This window comes from Cyprinus carpio, chromosome A24, assembly GCF_018340385.1.
Source record: "Cyprinus carpio isolate SPL01 chromosome A24, ASM1834038v1, whole genome shotgun sequence".
Taxonomy (NCBI): Eukaryota; Metazoa; Chordata; class Actinopteri; order Cypriniformes; family Cyprinidae; genus Cyprinus; species Cyprinus carpio.
In genome coordinates, this window is record NC_056595.1 from 20,072,346 (window position 1) to 20,090,860 (window position 18,515).

General features: G+C 35.4%; 1 protein-coding gene across 2 annotated transcripts; it reads right to left on the reverse strand.

Moving 5' to 3' along the window:
- Positions 1 to 95: 95 nt before the first annotated feature.
- On the reverse strand, positions 96 to 8,037 carry LOC109065987 (cyclic nucleotide-gated cation channel beta-3-like). Of its 2 annotated transcripts, none has more exons than XM_042714581.1 (18): positions 7,730 to 8,037; positions 6,599 to 6,653; positions 6,203 to 6,338; positions 5,116 to 5,276; positions 4,723 to 5,025; positions 4,421 to 4,629; positions 4,268 to 4,318; positions 4,092 to 4,178; positions 3,919 to 3,983; positions 3,362 to 3,484; positions 2,587 to 2,728; positions 1,416 to 1,575; positions 1,237 to 1,334; positions 1,068 to 1,151; positions 879 to 997; positions 641 to 793; positions 388 to 541; positions 96 to 233 (listed from the first exon to the last, which is right to left on the reverse strand). In XM_042714581.1, exons 1-18 carry the CDS (start codon positions 7,835 to 7,837, stop codon positions 207 to 209), a joined length of 2,235 nt encoding a protein of 744 aa, XP_042570515.1. In that variant the 5' UTR covers positions 7,838 to 8,037; the 3' UTR covers positions 96 to 206. The 2 variants fall into 2 exon arrangements, with proteins under 2 accessions (XP_042570515.1, XP_042570514.1); XM_042714580.1 differs by having other exon boundaries at positions 6,599 to 6,656.
- Positions 8,038 to 18,515: the final 10,478 nt, after the last annotated feature.

Genomic DNA, 18,515 nt, shown 5'->3' on the forward strand with positions numbered 1-18,515 from the left:
GATGCAATTAATAAAGATGACAATGAAACTGTATATATTAAATATTTTAATTTATTTACAGATAGATAGATAGATAGATAGATAGATAGATAGATAGATAGATTGGATGGATGATTAAATGGACAGATGGATGGAGGGAGGGAGGGAGGGATAATGGATTGGTTGATTGATGATATAATTGATGGATGGATAGGCGGATGAACTTTTCAATTCTTTTTTTCTGCTGCTTGAGCCTGCAAGAAAAGAGAACTATTATTTCAGATCTCAAGTATTTGTATGAAAACAGAGTTGCTGGTGTTTTGATCTTTGTTAAATCCACTGCCAGACACATACTAGATTGCATATGTGTGTTTGCACCATTATACCACTCATCAGATCATCACACACCCTGAGTTTCTCCAGTAATCCTCCTTTCCCAAAACCTCCAAAAGCACGTAACATTTTCGGAGTGGGTGGTTTTTGCCCGAACATTGCCAATCCCTTCTTCTTTTCTCCATCATCTTTGACAGGAGCAGTTTTACCTTTGGCCTTCATCAGTTTCCTGAAAATGGAATGAATCATCGCTTATTGTAGCTACTGCATTTAAAATCTATTATTAAAGAAACAGCGTATGTTGCACGACCGTGACCCTCTGACTCACCGTCCCTTCCTGGCCAGCACTTTCTGAGACTCTGGGTAGTGAATCAGGATGTCATTGAGATCTTTCTTATCCAGTACGAAGAGGTTGGCGAATCCATGAGCAGCTACATTAGCAGTTCTTCTGTTTCCTCCATTGGCTGAAGACTGTAGCAAACTGGGGTCGATTACAAACACAAAATTTGAAATGTCACGTTCATGACGTGTCGCTATAAAGGTAGCTTCTCATTTCGATAGCTCACCTGATCTCTCCGAACACACAGCCTGCCTTCAAAGTCACGAACACAATCTTATTGTCCGGCCCGCCGATGACCTGCACCTCTCCGGCTTTAATGATGTACATTTCTTTTCCAATGTCACCCTGTGGAGAAACAGGAGGAGTGAAGACTTGATGTACTTGGTGTCTATAAATAAAAGGCAGTATAACTCACCTTCTTGCACACAAAGTCTCCAGGCAAATACACAATGGACTTTAGCCTCAATAACATGTCCACAAGCATCTGGTTGTCACAGCCCTGCGATGAAAAAACCACAGAAGCATCAACCAACTGACCATGTGCAGTTCATCACAATCTGTTTCCTTCCTTAAATCAAGCCCACCTTAAAGAGGTCGATCTTTTGGAAAGTAGCAAGGTTGATGTCCACAGCGATGGCTGTTCTCATCACCAGAGGCATCTGTTCCAGAAGCTCAGACTCATCTGAGGAGAAGCCAAACCTTAATTGGCAGGACCCTGCTATTCATTACCAATCTTTTTTTAACATGGAAACTTGGATTTTACCCAGCATGCCCTGGGAGTCCCAGGTGTAGTTGTACCAGGTGCGCACTCTGGTTTGAACTAGCCTGGGGATGTGGTTTGACACCATGTATTCCACACAAGCATCCATAGATGCACGGAAGTAGGTCTGGCTGGCAGTAGCTGCTCCAATGACATCTCTCATCTGCAACATAAAAGATTAATTATCTGTTAATATTTTCATGTTAGAACCAATAAATGATAAATGGCTGATTCTATACTAATATACTATACTATAAAAATCTGTACTTTTTTTAAATTACATAAAAAATACTAAAAACTAACTATTTAAATGCTACGAGTGAATTACGGCATTAAAATATTATATTGTACAGCAAGAAAATGGATATTTATTTTGATATTTATTAAAGATTCCATTTAACATTGTAATAAGAATCTTTATTATTATTATTATTATTATTATTATTATTATTATTATTATTATTACTTTTTATTTATTATTATTATTATTACTATTATTTATATATTATTATTATTATTATTATTTATTATTAAAATTTTGGCCAATATTACTAAATCGTTAATTATTTTTATGTTGTGGCCAATAACTGAAAAATGGCCAAAAACTAAAATTATATACTACTTTGTCTAAATAAATTCAAATTAAAACACTGAAAACTGAAATTAATTATGGATATTTATTTTGGGATTTATTAAAGATTACATTTAACATTGTTATAAATTTACTAGTGTTACAGGTGTTTTGTTTTGTTTTGTTTTTTGCACCAATATCAAAATTATGCCCGATATTGATAAACCAAGATTTATTATTATGTTATGGTTGATAACTGACAAATGGATATTACAATACTACTTTTTTATGAATAAAACACTGAATTAAAGATTAACTATAAGCTAGCGTTAGATGACAGTAAAGGTAATTTAAATGTAAAAATAGCATAAATGAGCCTACACAAGTATATTTCCAATATAGGCTGAAAAAATAAGTAAATAAAAAATTATCTCAATATCATCTAACAAAGAAGTAACACATCCTATATATTTAAACACTAGGAGTGCCATAACAATAAATCAGCATGGTTCCTGACAGAAGAACTGGATGCGGACTATGATACGATTGGTAGCCTGGGATTAGGGGTGGAGCTCATGATGTTTACATCATCACATTGTGTACCTGTCCAATCAAACTTGAGAAAACAAAGACACCAACAAAAAAGTTTGCTAACTGAAAGGTGATTTCAAAAACTGTGTGAGGCTCAGGCAGACCACCAATGTTGATCAGAGTCCGCACGGCAAAATAGTAACAGCGCAAGTACCTGGGAAAGAGAAAGAGATAGTAAAATTCAGTATGTAAAAAAGAAAAACATCTTGCAGTCATATATGAGTCCTTATTAAAGATTCAAACATATTACAGCATCAAAACAGCAGACATCGAACCACTGAGCAAAGCCAAGGCCAAGCAAGAAAACCAAGTGAAAAAAAAAAAAAAAAAAATGTGCCATAAAAACCACCAAGCGCTTCAGGAGCATAAGCTTTAGGGACAAAGGCTTTGGAGACAAAGTGTCTACCTGGCCAAGAATGATGGACAAAAATAGGGCACCAAAAAAATAGTTGGTCATCTGAAAGATCTGACCGAACATGGTCTCAGGGAAAGGAAGTTCTGCGATCATCAGGAGGGATTTCTCTGCATAGAAGAAACACCTCAGGTAGCTATGAGAATGTGAAAAAAAATCCCACAACCTGCAATTACTGCAAACTAATTTAGCATCTTTTCTGTTAAACTTGAACTGTGAATGGAAAAAGAAAAAAATACAGGATAAAAAAAAAAAATATTGTAACATTATATTACAATTCTGTTTGGTGCTGCCAATGGCGCAGAAATGGTATACTTCATCTCTACAAAAATAATCAAATTTGAGTAAATCTGAAGTGTAGATGGAATTACATACGCGCTGCCTTGTCCGCTGTAGACCCATTTGGTTTTGCCGATCCCCTGGTACTCAGATGCCACATAGTAAAGACATGCGTTGAGATGAAGAATAAACATCAGGTATCCAATGGTACGAATTACTCTTTAAAAAGAACAAAGGAGAATTATGGTTACAGTGATTTATAACAGTGGTTCTTAACGAAGGGTCCGGTCCCAAATAGAGGGCCATCAAACTTTTAAATCATGTCTTGAATTCTTGATTTCACTGAGGTAGCAAACAGGATACCGGATTTGAATTTGAGCATGCTGTATTACAATGCAGTCAAGGAACCTATGGAAACGTGTGCTTCATTTATACTATATAATAACTTTTTTGGACCATGTTGGAAGAACACATTTTCCAGAATGCTCTAATTTTCCCCAAAGTCTTTAAAATGAAGCCAAACAACATTTAAATTACTGTGGGGTTCCAACTCATGAATTGAAAAGTTGTCAATTTGAAATTCAGATTTTTTTGCTCATCCCTGATAGAACCAGTTAGCCTGATCAATTCTTAAGATTTTTTTTTTTACATACCTCCAGATGTACGCTTTGGTCATGATACCTTCAAGACGGTCACTGAACTCAAAAAATGCTTCAGATTAAGGAGAAAACATAAACAAAACAAGGCTAAGGAAAATATAATCAGCTCATGAATGATTATGCATCTCATAGCCAATCACGACTCCTGAATCTGCAGTGTTCATTACCTTCATCAAACGATTGATCCTGAAAACGGACTTGAATCCAAACAGGAAATATAACAGGTCCGAAGGCAGAACGGATAGGACATCATTCTGAAAGCACAGGAAACATTCCATGGCTTTCTATTTGGGGGATAAAATGCTATTTGGAAGATAAAAGTCAACTGAAATATATGCAGTACCTGAAACCTTGATGATCCTCGATATTTCTTTTTAATCACATCTTTGTCATACTGAAAGCAAATGATGAAAATTACAAGTACTTATTAATAATATTAGAATTCAATAATAAAACTAAATTAAACTATCAATCAACTTTGTTCTTTTTTTCTTACAATGATGTCTCCCCCTTTACAGAATTGCAGCCGTGGCTGGAAAACGATTATGTCGATGACATAGATGATGTCAGCAATGATGTCCAAGGTGAACCACAATGGAACGGCCTCTGGGTCGTGATATGGGAAGGCCATACGGACCGGTATGAACCACAGGTTATAGTTGAAGGCAATGGTCACCAAGCTTAGCCAAGCAATGTATTTGCGGTCTGGTGAAAAGCATAAGAAAAGAGAAGAAGAAAACGTAGAAACGTGGTAATCTTATCCCTGCATATTCAGATGTTAACATATTAGCATGTAACCTGTGAAAGGATCGATAGAGGTGCCCAGTCTTTTGTCCACTCTGTCCGTGATGGGCTTCAGCAGAAAATCTACACAGGTGCATTCCATTTTTGGACAGATGTACTTGTGCTCTTTGGCCGCCTTGTCATCTTTTTTATTCTCCTCTTCTTCTTTCTTCTTCTTCTCCTCCTCCTCTTTCTTTTTTCTCTCCGCCTCTTCTTTCTTTTTCATCTCCTCCTCCTCTTTTCTTTTCTTGTCCTCCTCTTCTTTTCGTTTCCTCTCCTCCACCAACTTTGAGTAGTCTTCTTTTCTGAGGACGGGTGCTGGAACAAACACAAAATATGACTACCTGTCATATTATTACATATTGTTTCAGCTGTCATTAATCATTAATTGGATTGATTTGTACTCACTGACAGGAGGGCTGCGCTCTGGAGAGGATGCATAGGGGTCAATGACTTTTTCTTTAAACTGTTCAGTCCGTTGCCGGTACTGCTGAACAATCTCAATGAGTTGAGCATCAAAATCCTTGCTTATCACAATGGGCCGGGACTCAGGGGAAGGGACATCCTCACTGTAACAATCAGTCAGAGAAGAACACAAGGTGAATTACTTTTACAAGAGCTGAAACTGTTTATCTGAATTCTCCTTATATATGCTGATCTCTGCTGGTCATGATGGCACATTACAAGTATAAGTGAATACCCAGTGCCTCTCATTATGATGAGTGTCATTATTATTAGTAGGCCTTCACAAAACTTTAAATGATATATTATTGTAATGTCTTTCAAAGAAACAGAAGGTTTGTCTTATCAAAACAACAAAAAACATACACATCACCCTCAATTAAATAAGGCTCCAGTGAATGTGGATATATTTTGAGGATCATATCCATCATAAAACCACTGAGGCATTCTTCCACTTTTGGTGTCAGCTTTATTTTTGTTTTCTAAACTTAAGCAGCTTTAGAGATCTTCTTATATCAAATGCACTGTAAATCTTGTAATCTCCTCTCAGCTCCTGGTCTCATAATCTTCAGGTCTCTGTTGCACACTCTTGGATCTAACGTACAGTGTTCGCACTGATGACTGACTCATATGCTGTTCTGTCACTTTCTGTGAGTCCTTCCCAAGACAATGAGAGTCTAGATGATTAGCCTTGATTAATTAAAGCGTATCAGTCGCACTCAGGCAGGGCAGTCGTAACAGGGGTGCGAGGCCTGTGCAAACACGGGGGGCTAAATAATAAAACAGTAATAAAAAATTAGACATAAACCAAATACAATGCAGGCCAGGAGCGAGGCCCTCTAGAGGTGCGACAGTCCTGCACTCAGGACATTAAGACTTTCTCTTGGCACTTGCATAGCATAAACAACGATTTGAAGTCATTTTGAAATTAAAATCGACCCTGTTTATTTGTTTGCCGTTATAAATTTAAATAAGTACACACCAAACTGCAACATGATCTGTCAGATAAAGATGCTTCTGGTATTTAGTTTACCCTTCAGTAGGTGGCTGACCATTGGCTGGGTCTGCAGGTTTCTCCTTTGGTTCTGGTGCTGCAGACGGAGCCGCTGGTTCTGGTTTTGTGGCTGGTGCTGCTGGTTCTGGAGCCGGTGCTGAAACCGGTGCTGAGGCTATGAAGAAAAAAGTTATTTAAAAGTTATTTTTTCTTCATGACTCCCGACTGAAGGAAGATTCGGGACACAGATGGAAGAGTGACCCCTGAAGCAGCTCACTGACCATCACACATGCTATTGAACCCATAACAAACACTGCTGCAAGCAACCTGTGACAGTCTGTAAGAATTATTTTAAGTGCCTCTCATCTGGATGTACTTACGCAATGAATGATGAGATGATTTAGTGAATAATTACAATGATAACAGATGACTTACCAGGGCCTTCATCATCTTTCTTGTCTTCATTTTCCTTGTCTGCAGGTTTTTCTTCCTGCTGGGTGCAGAGATTAATCATTATCCCAGAGCGCTTTTGCAGTTAGAAAAACATAAATGACGCACGATGGCTTCTATTATTTATAGATTGTTGAGCTAAATTGTCTATTTTAAATTACCCAAGCCTTTAGCTATAACTTTTACATTTTTAAATGATGTTAGAAGAACACTTTGCATCCTGTACATCCTTCACATGGTGTTTGAGATAAAAAACAATTCCAAAAATGTTTATAAAGTGAAGCAAAGTATGTAAAAATTTCAATTACAATAATCACATTATATACTAATATATATATATATATATATATATATATATATATATATATATATATATATATATATATATATATATTAGTATATAAAGTGATTATTGTAATTATTATTGAAATCTTTATATACTTTTGCGATAAATCGTCATTTACACATTTTTATGAACTTTTTAACTAACCTATTACTGTAAAAAAAAATCAGCTATAAAAAAAATTATATATCTATATATCTTGCTATATCTGCTAAAGCAACATTTCTCATTTTCATAACTGTACAAAAATAACTAAAACTAAAACAAATAAAAAATTTATAAATTTTTGACATATTTAGAATTTATAGACATATTTTAAAAAAATATATAAATAATAATAAAAAAAACATATTACCAAATTACTAAAACATGTAACTAAAATTAAAAAGAAACTGAAAAAATAAAATTAATATATAAAAAATATTAAATAAAACTATAATAGTATGTCAATGATACTAAAATAACACTGACGAAATAATTATAAATGTTTCATATTATTTATTATATTAAATACTATATACACATACACATTGTGTATATAAAACTATATACACATTACACATACTGCACTGTTGTATGAAGCATTTATTAATATAATAAATAATATGAAGCATTTATCATTATTTTTAAGCTAAATTTTCAATCCCATATTTAAAATGATAGCTGAAATGTTTACTACATGTTATATGGCGTTAGCAAAACATTGTTAATTGGTAATCAGTGCATGAGATAAAAAGCAGCAAAAAATCTCCATAAAGTGCATTAGTACCTACCTTGGCAGGGGCCGGAGCAGGAGTTGGTGCAGGGGCCGACTTGGAGGTGGAGGCCAGGGTGGGACCCACAGTTGGACCCCAGATGATCTTCTTCAGCTTGCTGAACATGGCTCAGTGGCAGGCAGTGTCTGAGAAGATCTGTTGTGTTTATCCTTCTTGTGTGACCACGGCTCCAGTCCTGCTAATGTTGCTGCCTGATGCAATTAGCACTTTTAGACCACTAATACCCATCTGCAGACAGACCTCAGAAGTGAGTTCAGGCCACAGTTCATCACAGTGTCTGTCAACTGCAGAGTGAGTTCACACCTAGAAACACAGATTTGATATATATTGTAATATGTCATTGTTGTACTATTGTACTACTATTGAACTATTATATCATTTTATGAAGTTAGAAAACATAATATTTAGAAAAATATATTAACAAAAGAAGTCAAGTTACTTGATTCTGGTCAGTATAAACCATAAACATATGTAGTTTGATTTACAGTATGTTTCTATGCCTTTCTAAATCTCCATACAGTTCAGAGAATAGCAGCAAACCGTCATCAAGCTTTGAGCAGATTTCACTGCTGGACCTGTGAGCTGTGCTGGATTAGTTCGGCTCGTATGGAGCGGCGGACCACTTACTTAATTAAACCTTATAAGCTTTTAGTTCAGCTGGGGGGATTTACTGTTGTGGTTTCACAGGGAACAGACGAGGCTAACAAGAAGAAGAAAAGATGCCTTTGATCTTACAGGCCTTCCATCTCTTTATTCATTCCCTTTTAAAATTCAGCATGGAGCCATGTTAATTTTGTATTTCTGTTTCAGTGGTTAAACTTGGTCAGAAAAGAATAGAATAGTTCTTTTATTACTTAAGAATGTGCTCATGAGTTGCTGGTAATTATTTGTTATTGGCCACTATAAGGTTAGGGCTAGGTTTTATTAATACCCTTTTTTGGGATTTACTTTTTATTAGATTTTCAAAATAACACACATACAAAAAAATAAAAAAAAAATAAAAATAAAATCAATCAAAACTAAACAAAACAAAACAGAGATAAGAAACAAATTCCATCAGCACTACTTGCATAGAAGATGAATACTTTAGATGACATAATAATACCCTAGATATGGATACTTCACAATTCTATGGAGATACATCTACATCTTACTACCTAATGAACAGGTCACCAATAGATGGTTTTATTAATAATTTGAATTAAATTCATATTTTATTTTCATTTAGTTTAAGTAATTTTAATCTTATATTTATATTAGCTTTATTTCCATTAACAAAATATTTTTAATAGTTGTAGTTAACAATAATAACCCTGATGTGTATTTATGTACTGCAGGGGTTCTCAACTCTGGCCCTTGAGATCCACTTTCCTGCAGAGTTTAGCTCCAACACACCAGAACAAGCTAATCTTAGATCTTCAGGATCGCTAGAAAATAACAGGCAGGTGAGTTTGGTCAAGGTTGGAGCTAAACCAAAGCGAAAGAATATAGGCCTATGCTGTATCTCAGGCAGAGGTGTCAAACTCAATTCCTGGAGGGCCGGAGCCCTGCAGAGTTTTGTTCCAACCCTAATCCAACACACATACCATGTAGTTTTCCAATAAGTCTGAAGGAACGGATTAATTAAATCAGGTGTGTTTAATAGGGTTGAATCTAACCTCTGCAGGGCTCAGGCCCTTCAGGAATTGAGTTTGACACCCCTGCTGTATCTGAATTAGATTTTTTTCCCAATGATTTTCACCTTACTTTTATACACTAGAAGGTGCCAACAAATGAGTGAGTCAATAATCACAATAAACAATCATGCGAATTGTTCAAAAACACTGATTCATTTAGAAAAGAATGTCCTTATGAGTGATTCAATGAGTCATTCACTCATTCGATTCCTTCAAAAACAGGACGCTTGACGGTCAGTTCCACTTTGGACAAGTTTAGAAGTATTTTTGCTGGTGATGCAAATATAGACAAACTAACTGGAAATATTATGTCTAAAATGTAAGTTACTCAATATTAAATTCTCGCTTACTGTTAACTGTTGGCCAGTTTGCAACGCATTAACTTCTTAAATGTGCGATATCAACATAATGTCGTCGCATGCATTTATTTTGTGATTATCCTAAAAAGATATTAATTAGAACGCTTTATTAATGATCTCTTAACACGATAAACGTGCTGTCTGTAATATGAGTACATGACTGTTGCCATGACGACGCACACATGACAGGACAAACACACTTCAACACTCATTTGCACTCGCGAGTCACCTGATATCTCACCATCACAATGAACCCTCATTTTATAATTTACTATATATATATATTACTATATATATAATCTTATTCAGTTACTATTGATTTTAAGTGACTATTTTTTTTACTTTTAATTTTAGTTAACTGTAAAAACCCTGAACCAGAATATTTTTTCAGAATTCCAAAAGAACACCATTTAAAAAAAAAAAAGTGTAACATTATTAATGTCTTTAGTCACTTTTGATCAATTCAATATGTCCTTGCTGAATAAAATTAATTTCTTTAAAATATATATATATAATAATAATAATAATAATGACCCCAATCTAGAACAGTTGTGTATATTAAAATCAAACTTGAAGGTGCTTTGAGCAGGCTTCTGCATCAGTATTCATTTTCAATATTGCTAGTTTTTACCTCTTGGGAATAAACAAATGAACTTGGGAAATCTACTGTACTGTAACCTTGCTGCTAAGAGTGTGCTAGCGCTGTTTTAGCCTTTACGTCAAACCTGCGTCATTATTCTAAAAATTGCCCTTGTTCCTTTATGGAAAGTCGTATCTTGTTGAGTTAAAGTCACCAACAGGAAGTGCTTTATAATAAAAGATACGTGGGCCGCACTCCTGCAGGGGCGTGATGCAGAAGCTGAGGACCTGTCAGTCATTTCAATCCAACTGTAGTCCCACTCAGAGATGTTCTGAGTAATGTTTACAGTCCTCTCAACAGCTTGCTGGAGCAGCAAAAAATGAATGTTCTTGTGGGTAGTGGCATATGAGTCATGGCTCTAATTGGCTGGAATATAGATCTGCTCCCAGTTGGAATCGGGTGTCTTGAATAGTGCTCACAAAGAAGGGTTATTTAAGGATTGGTTAAAATGAAAAATAGTGAGTGATTATCTTGTAAATCAACTTTAGGACTGTGGTTAAGGTAATTCTGATTAAATGCACTGCTTAGTGGCTGTGCTTTTTAGTTAAACTATCAATCAAAAGTCTGGACACTCTTAATTATTACTTTCCCCCATTTTATAATAATAATAAGGTCATTAAAACTATGAATTCACACCAGTTAAGGCATGGAAATGATGTCTTATATTTGAACATACAATATATGCCTTAGGCTATATTTAACAAAATAAAATATGAACAAAGTGTAGTTATAAGGATAATTTATATTTGTCTACAAAACTAATTTCAAACATTTAGGCAGAAGACTTTATATAAAGTTCTTGATTATAAGATGTTTAAATACATTTGTTTCTTAAAGGAACAGTTCACCCAAAAATTTAATTTGCTGACATTTACTCACCCTCAGGCCATCCAAGATGATGTTTTGTCAGCTGTTTGGACTCTCATTCTGATGGCACCCATTCACTGCAGATGATCCACTGGTGAGCAAATGATGTAATGCTTAATTTCTCCAGACCTGTTCTGATGAATAAACAAAATAATTTACATCTCGGATGACCTGACTGTTCAGCAAATTTTCGTTTTTGTGGGAACTGTTCCTTGAAGATATTTTCTTGTGGTACAGATACTATACTCAGTTTGGATGTTTGAAGCCTTGTCATGCAATCTTTTTATTTCTTGTGGTCCAAAAGTGATAAACTACATTTCATCATGAATATCCTCATTTATTGCATTCTGATTCAACAACACAAACTTTGGAATTGGCAAATGATGGATATAAACTTTATGAGAATCATCTGATCTTCTCAATTCCTCTTTGCAGCCAACCTCCAGTGAAGCTGAGAGTATACGAGTCCATCCAAGAGGTCAGCAGACATCAGCCATATGGAAAACTGGCTCAGGAATCACTCATGAATCATGTGGTCGAAGCCCTTAAGTATGCAAGTTTGACTAAGTGTTCTTTGTGGTTAGTTTAAAGACCCTCTGGACATATTGATGATACAAAATGACTGATATAAAGCTCACATGTATATGGGTTTTCAGGCCTGATTTGATTCTGTTGAGATGAATCTCATTAAAGTCAAAAAGGTCATATTTCAGATTCAAAAGCTCATTTGAGCACATTTTCTCCTGCAGTTCTCAATTACCTTCATGCAAAAAACATAAAAAAACAATGAGATTATTTTTGATAATGTGATTTTTTTTTTTTTTTTTTTTTTTATGTTAAGGTTTTCATGAAAAAAAACAACAACAACAAAAAAAAAAGTGATAGTATTTGTTTTAAATGTATTTAATTGATGCTAATTATAATTTTAAAAAGTGTACATATGTGTGAATTATGATTATTGGAATTGTGGAATGTATCAAGTCTGTTGACTTCATTCATTCTCTCTCAACCAGTTATTAATATTAGACCAACACTGTTTGTAATGTATAACATGAGGTGATAAAATTGATAACTGACAGCTCAACATCTAGTGTTTGCATCTACCAACAGAGGGCAGTGTAACACCTTTTCAGCATGTTAAACAATCATGACTTATTTCTGCTCAGGGCTACATGCATCCCAGAATTTATTTGGTTAATATTTGACGCAACACCAGTTTAATTAGTTTTAGCCATATGAAAACGGTGGCAAATTAAAATCATAGCTTTCATAAATTATTATTATTATTACTATTATTATTATTTTACATTTTGAGAATTCAGTGTTGAATGACATCTGGTAACACTTCATTAAGAGCATAATAGAGAATGGGACTAATCTCCTGCCCTCTCTGCCGATATCTTGAACAGTGATATCTTAATTCATATCGATAGGCCCTGTTTCACTTTCTTGCTATCACAGTTCATTAGAGAGAGAGAGAGAGAGCAATATAGCTTTCTAAAGCTCACATGACTGTGGGACTGAAATCTCCAAATATTATTTCCTGCTGTTATATGTTGCTTGTAGGTGTTTGGATATCATTCCTTGTGATATTATCTCCCTCATTCATCCACTGAACTTCCCAGGGATAATGCAGCTGTTTTTTATTGGTTGTTCTTGAGCTTTGTAGGACAGATAGACACCAGAGACACAGGAAAGAGGATATGGAGATCTTTCAGTGCAGGATTAGAGCACGGTTGGTGTGAAAAATTAATATGAACTAGATTTTTATATGTTCTGTGGGGAAAACTCATCCTCCAAGCCTCTATGATATTTTGCTCACTAATCTATGTATGGCACAGATTCCTCTTTTATTTTACACTACCGTTCAAACGTTTGTGGTTGGTAAGATTTTTGTAGCGTTTTAAAACTGTGAAGAAGTCTCTTATTCTCACCAAGGCTTAATTGATTTAATAATAATATATAACATTGTGAAATATTGATTTAAAATATCTGTTTTCCATTTTAATACATTTTGTAAATGTAATTTTGTCCTGTGATGCAAAGCTGAATTTTCAGCATCATTACTCCAGTATCACATAATTCTCCAGAAATCATTCTAATATGCTCATTTGCAGCTCATTTGCAAATGTATCAATTTTGAAAAATTATTTCTTGCGGAAACCGTAATACGTTTTTTTTTCAGGATTCATTGATGAATAGAAAGTTGAAAAAGACAACATTTGTTAGAAATACAGATATTTTGCAACAACGTAAAATACTTTTCTGTCACTTTTTTCATCAGTTTAATACATAAGATTTTTTTTTTTAAACCTTTAAGCATTAGCAATCACCACCATCCCATAGGAGAAGCTTACACCAGTGCACCATGGTAGAACATAATCAGAGTGAATACTGATTGAGCACTCAGTATGTGATGGATGGACTGTGCCTTAGGCGGAGTTAATGGAGGCAGATAGCAAAGCATTTCTCCTGGATTGCTTCACTACTTTGTGCTTTGCATGGTTGGTTATAACAAGGGAACATTTGGGCTTTAATGTGTCATATTAAAGCTGAGTAACATGGATTACATACAGAAAGCTTCATGCATGGGCAGCTTGAAGGAGAACATCCTGTGATATCCATTTTGCATTTGTAGTGACATTACCTACAGGGCTTTGCGAGGCCCTTGTAGAAGGTTCTTAATGCTTTTTCCCTCTCAGCTCAGTCTCTAGATATCTGGGTCGTGTGTGCCAATTGCCACCGGGGGAATCTGTTTGAATGATGTGAGCTGGATAAGAGAAATAGGTCAGGATTTTATTCGATTTGGGAGACGGAATCGTCTTGTCCCTGTGAGGTTCTGCCTTGTGACATTCAGCGAACTGTACTGTGAAAGAATCTTAGCCATGTGGAAATGAGATTAGAAAAGGTAAAAAATCACAAGCCCACAGCGATAGACACTCGGCAGTTTCACAGGAATCACTATCAAATGATGAATGGGGGCCCAAGGGTTTGTTTTAAAGGTAAACAAAACACTGATTTGGTTTAAAGTCAACATGAAATCAAAATTTACCCTGTTATTTTTTTATTTTAAAGTGCATTGCTGGTCACATTGTGTATGGCTCTGTAGTGCATTATGTTCTAAAAAGAAAAACAAATTGTCTTTCAATAAAAAAGCAATAACGTGCTTTGATTTTAAATGGTTTTCCCTTACATTTCAACACTTGCATTTCATGGTCACAATCCAAATCAAGGGCCAGCCTGTGGCGTTCTCCTTGAATTTCCTGTTTCATAGTCAGCCCCTGCTGGTTGATATCATAACTACACCATTTGGACCCAACAGTCATTTTTTTCCAAGCAGGCAAAATAGCAAACATTTTGTTATAGTAAGTTTTACTGATGGCTGTATTGTAGTTATTATTTTTTTTTTTCTCCTATGCTGTGGTTATATCATATAACCAAGGCGGGGTTTTTTTTTATTTATTTATTTTTTTTTTATCAAAAATATAATTAAACGGCAATATTGTAAAATTGTACATTTTCAGCATCATTATTCTAGTCTTCAGGGTCACATGATCCTTCAGAAATCATTCTAATATGCTGATTTGCTGCTCAAGAAACATTTCTCATTATCAATGTTGTGCTGCTTAATATTTTTGTGGAAAACTGCAGTACACTGCCTTTAGGAGTAAGATAAAATATATATATATTTATTAAAAAAGGAAACATTAAATTGATCAAAAGTGACAGTAAAGACATTTATAATGACATTAATGATTTATATTTTCACATATTTTCAAATACTTAACAGCTTGACATGGACCTCTTTAGAATTTTTTTTTTTTTTGATGTCACTGCTAGGGGTTTGGAATTGTATTCATTCATTATGGTGCCATCAACCATTAAAGTGTTGTCATGATGTAATCTTCTGGTGGTTCCAGAGTTGTTAGTCACTTGACAGTTGCACCTCAGTTGATTAGTCTAATAACAACTAAGATGTGGAAATGAGTGCCCGTGAGCAAAGATGGCAGATTTCAAATTGCTTAATTTCAGGGTGTGAATGTGAGTAGCTTTTGTAATTATAAATCTTCTTGAATGTTGGATATCTTCTTCAATATGTCAGGTTTCAGAATTAAAATGGGTTGCGAATTGTATTGACTGTAATATGGACTTTAATTTGTAATCATCATTGCACCTCAGTGTCATTGCTCACCTCTTCTAAGTACATTCTGAACCCATCTGAAGGTCATCGGTTGACCTGGTGTGTGTGTACATACACTAACGTATATGGGTTTGTTGTCTAGTGTGTCTTTACATCTGCTCTTGTCATAAAGCCAGTTTTCCCCATCCAGGTCTCATGGGGAGCTGGACCAACTGTGCTGGCAACACATACACACACACACTTCCTGCTCTTGCACACTGTTCCCGTGAGAGCTTGTCTCTCTGCCAGCTCTGGAGGCAGAAAGTGCTTGGCTTCCCCCTGCGCTGGCTTCGCCCATGTAGCTCCACATCCAGGAGGCCATTGTAACAGTCAGAGCAGGGCAGTTCAGCTTATTTGATGAAGGAAGCCGGCCAGCACAACCTGCTTTGTGTGCACTTTCTGACTGTAATTTTGTTATAGTCCATGTATTTATTTTGCTCTGTGTTTCAGTGCTTTGACCCCTCCTCAAGACTTCACCCTTTCCCACAATCCTCCTCATGTGTTTCCTGGGGATGTGTGCTGGACAGAGAAACACTTTGACCCAGAAAAGTCTTCAGTGTTACCTGAAACTATAATTGTGTGTGTGTGTGTGTGTGTGTGTGTGTGTGTGTGTGTATAGTTTCACATAAATATATAATTATAATATTATATTTATATATATAAGAAGAATCAATGATTAGCCCACAGATCAAAATATTTAAAACCATCTCCTCAATTGAACAGTTTTTCACATTTATTAACAATTAAAAGTGAAATTGAACATCTGTCACCATCTATATATTCAGCCAACAGGCATGATTATCATCAAATACATTTCAGATGTGTATATCATGTGAAATGTTTAGTTTTATGGTGTTTTCTTAAAGTTTAGATCATTTGGAATGCTTTGGGGCTCATGTGTGAAGTGCAGAGACAATGATTGGCCGGGCTCCCTATCAGCCTACAACTCTAAACCGCTGATTTATTTTCTGTTTAAGATGTTGTCATGGTAACAGCTGATGAGGGCTGGTGAGTTTGTGAGGAGGCCAAATGAAAATGGAAAAAAAAATCCTAAATTTTGTACCTCTTTTGTATATTAACTTATTGTCAGTGGTGATATTTGAATTCACTTCTTTCTTGATCATTTGTTTTTAAATAAGGAGTACTTTCTCATTTATGGTGCATGTAATGTCCAGATAAAGGTCAGTGCCTTAGTGCTCTGTGGACTTTCACAGATATTTTGTTGTATATAATCAACATACCTTATTTCAGTCCGATGGTTCCCGGTGCGTCTTATTGGGAAAAACATCATATTTTATGAGGGTAAAGGTGCTGTATGTAGTTTTTTGGCGGTACAAAGCATAAAAATACCATTTTGAAATGTGTGTTCTGTGTTGGAATGTCTGTCTTTGTTTTAATCTGTGTGATTCCACCAACTGACAGTTCACACAGTAGTATTTTGACATGGTGGAAAACCCAGAGTATTGCAGCCATAGAAGCCAGCAAACAAACTGAGACAGAGATCAGATTCTACCCAACCTAAAAATTCTCAGCATCCATCTAAAAAAATCCTATGATGATAGGCATGTGGATAAATCAACTTGCTAACTGAGAGTGTGTATTTGATCTGTCACCTTTTATTATCAATTGTGCTCTTTCCTGTTGTGTGTGCTCAATCTGGCAACCCTGTGCCAGAAAATAATTATAATAATAGTAACCAACCTGCGCCAGAAAATAATTTCTTCAGACTTTGGGGATTTGTAGATCATGATCTGTTGCCATGGATAAGTTTGTTCTTTCAAAAACATTTATGATCAGATATATTTTGTGACATTAAGAAACTAGAAACACCCAGGATTTCCTTACTGTTCACAGTGGGAAAGGTGAGATAGAGAGAAATTAAGCAGACTGATTTTTTTTTTTTTTCCTGGAAATATGACCAGTTTCAGGCGCTGTTTGCTGACGGTTCTGAATGATGGAGTCAGGGGATAAGTGCACTGGTAAATCTCTTTACTGGAGGAGTGAGGTTTCTTAGAGCAACTCTGAATATAACAACATCTGCAGTGGAAACTTCATCATCAACATTGGAGAGGTTGAATGGGATTAGGAAGAAGGGAAAGTCCACTTCTGGGCAGGTCAATCAAGGCTTGGTGCCTTGGACCATGCAGACTCCCTTGTTGTCAGGCTTGAGAACAGAAAACACAAACACCTAAATGATTTTATTTGTCCCAAAGCTTAATAAATGAACTCACTGACTTGACTAGGTTTAATTTAAACCAGGTATTTTGAGTGTTTGTTTCTAGGTTATTACTTAGAAGACTCGCCTGGTTCTGTTGTTTTCATGTCAACAATACAGCTTGTAGGAAAGAAAAATCATAAATAAGCTCTATTTAATATCACTGTTGTTTCTCTGAGACAACAGTGAGATTAAATGGAGACTTCTGCTCAAGTCTTTTGCTTCTCAGACCCCAAAAATCTCATTTGTTTTCTCAAGAATTTCATAAAAGATGTCAAATTTCTTCAAATTTGAGCCCGATACACCAAAGTCTGCAATTAAAAGTCAGAGGTTTATATTTGATCTAAAATCTTTACTAATGTGATCAGATTTGCATGATACTATAAGTACTAAAACTGAATTAAAAATGAATGCTGTATAGAAATAAAAGGAAATAAATCTATTATTATTTGTATTTTTTGTAATTTTTTTTTACAGCAAGTGCAAGTTTATGAGCTATGAATGCACAACCTTTGAGTAATAACATTTTAGTTGGAATTGCTGGTGAGCAATTGGCCCGAACAAAAGCAAAGCAGTAAGCTGCACACTTATTTCAGTGTCTTTGCTTTATAATACGGTTTTATAACAGAAATTTAGAAGAATGATTGATCCTTACGGGCTGCCTCTGACAAACCGCCTCGCAGTGCCTGAAATGTTTATGAGTTTTGTTTTGTTTTTCTCACACAACGATTTAAGTTTTTCCATTCAGCAGAATCTCTGGCTAGGTTTTGTTTTCACAGAGTGGTGTTTTGGTCCAAAAACACGTTCCCAGTTTTGATGATATACACACGTGTTGGCTGAGGAGTC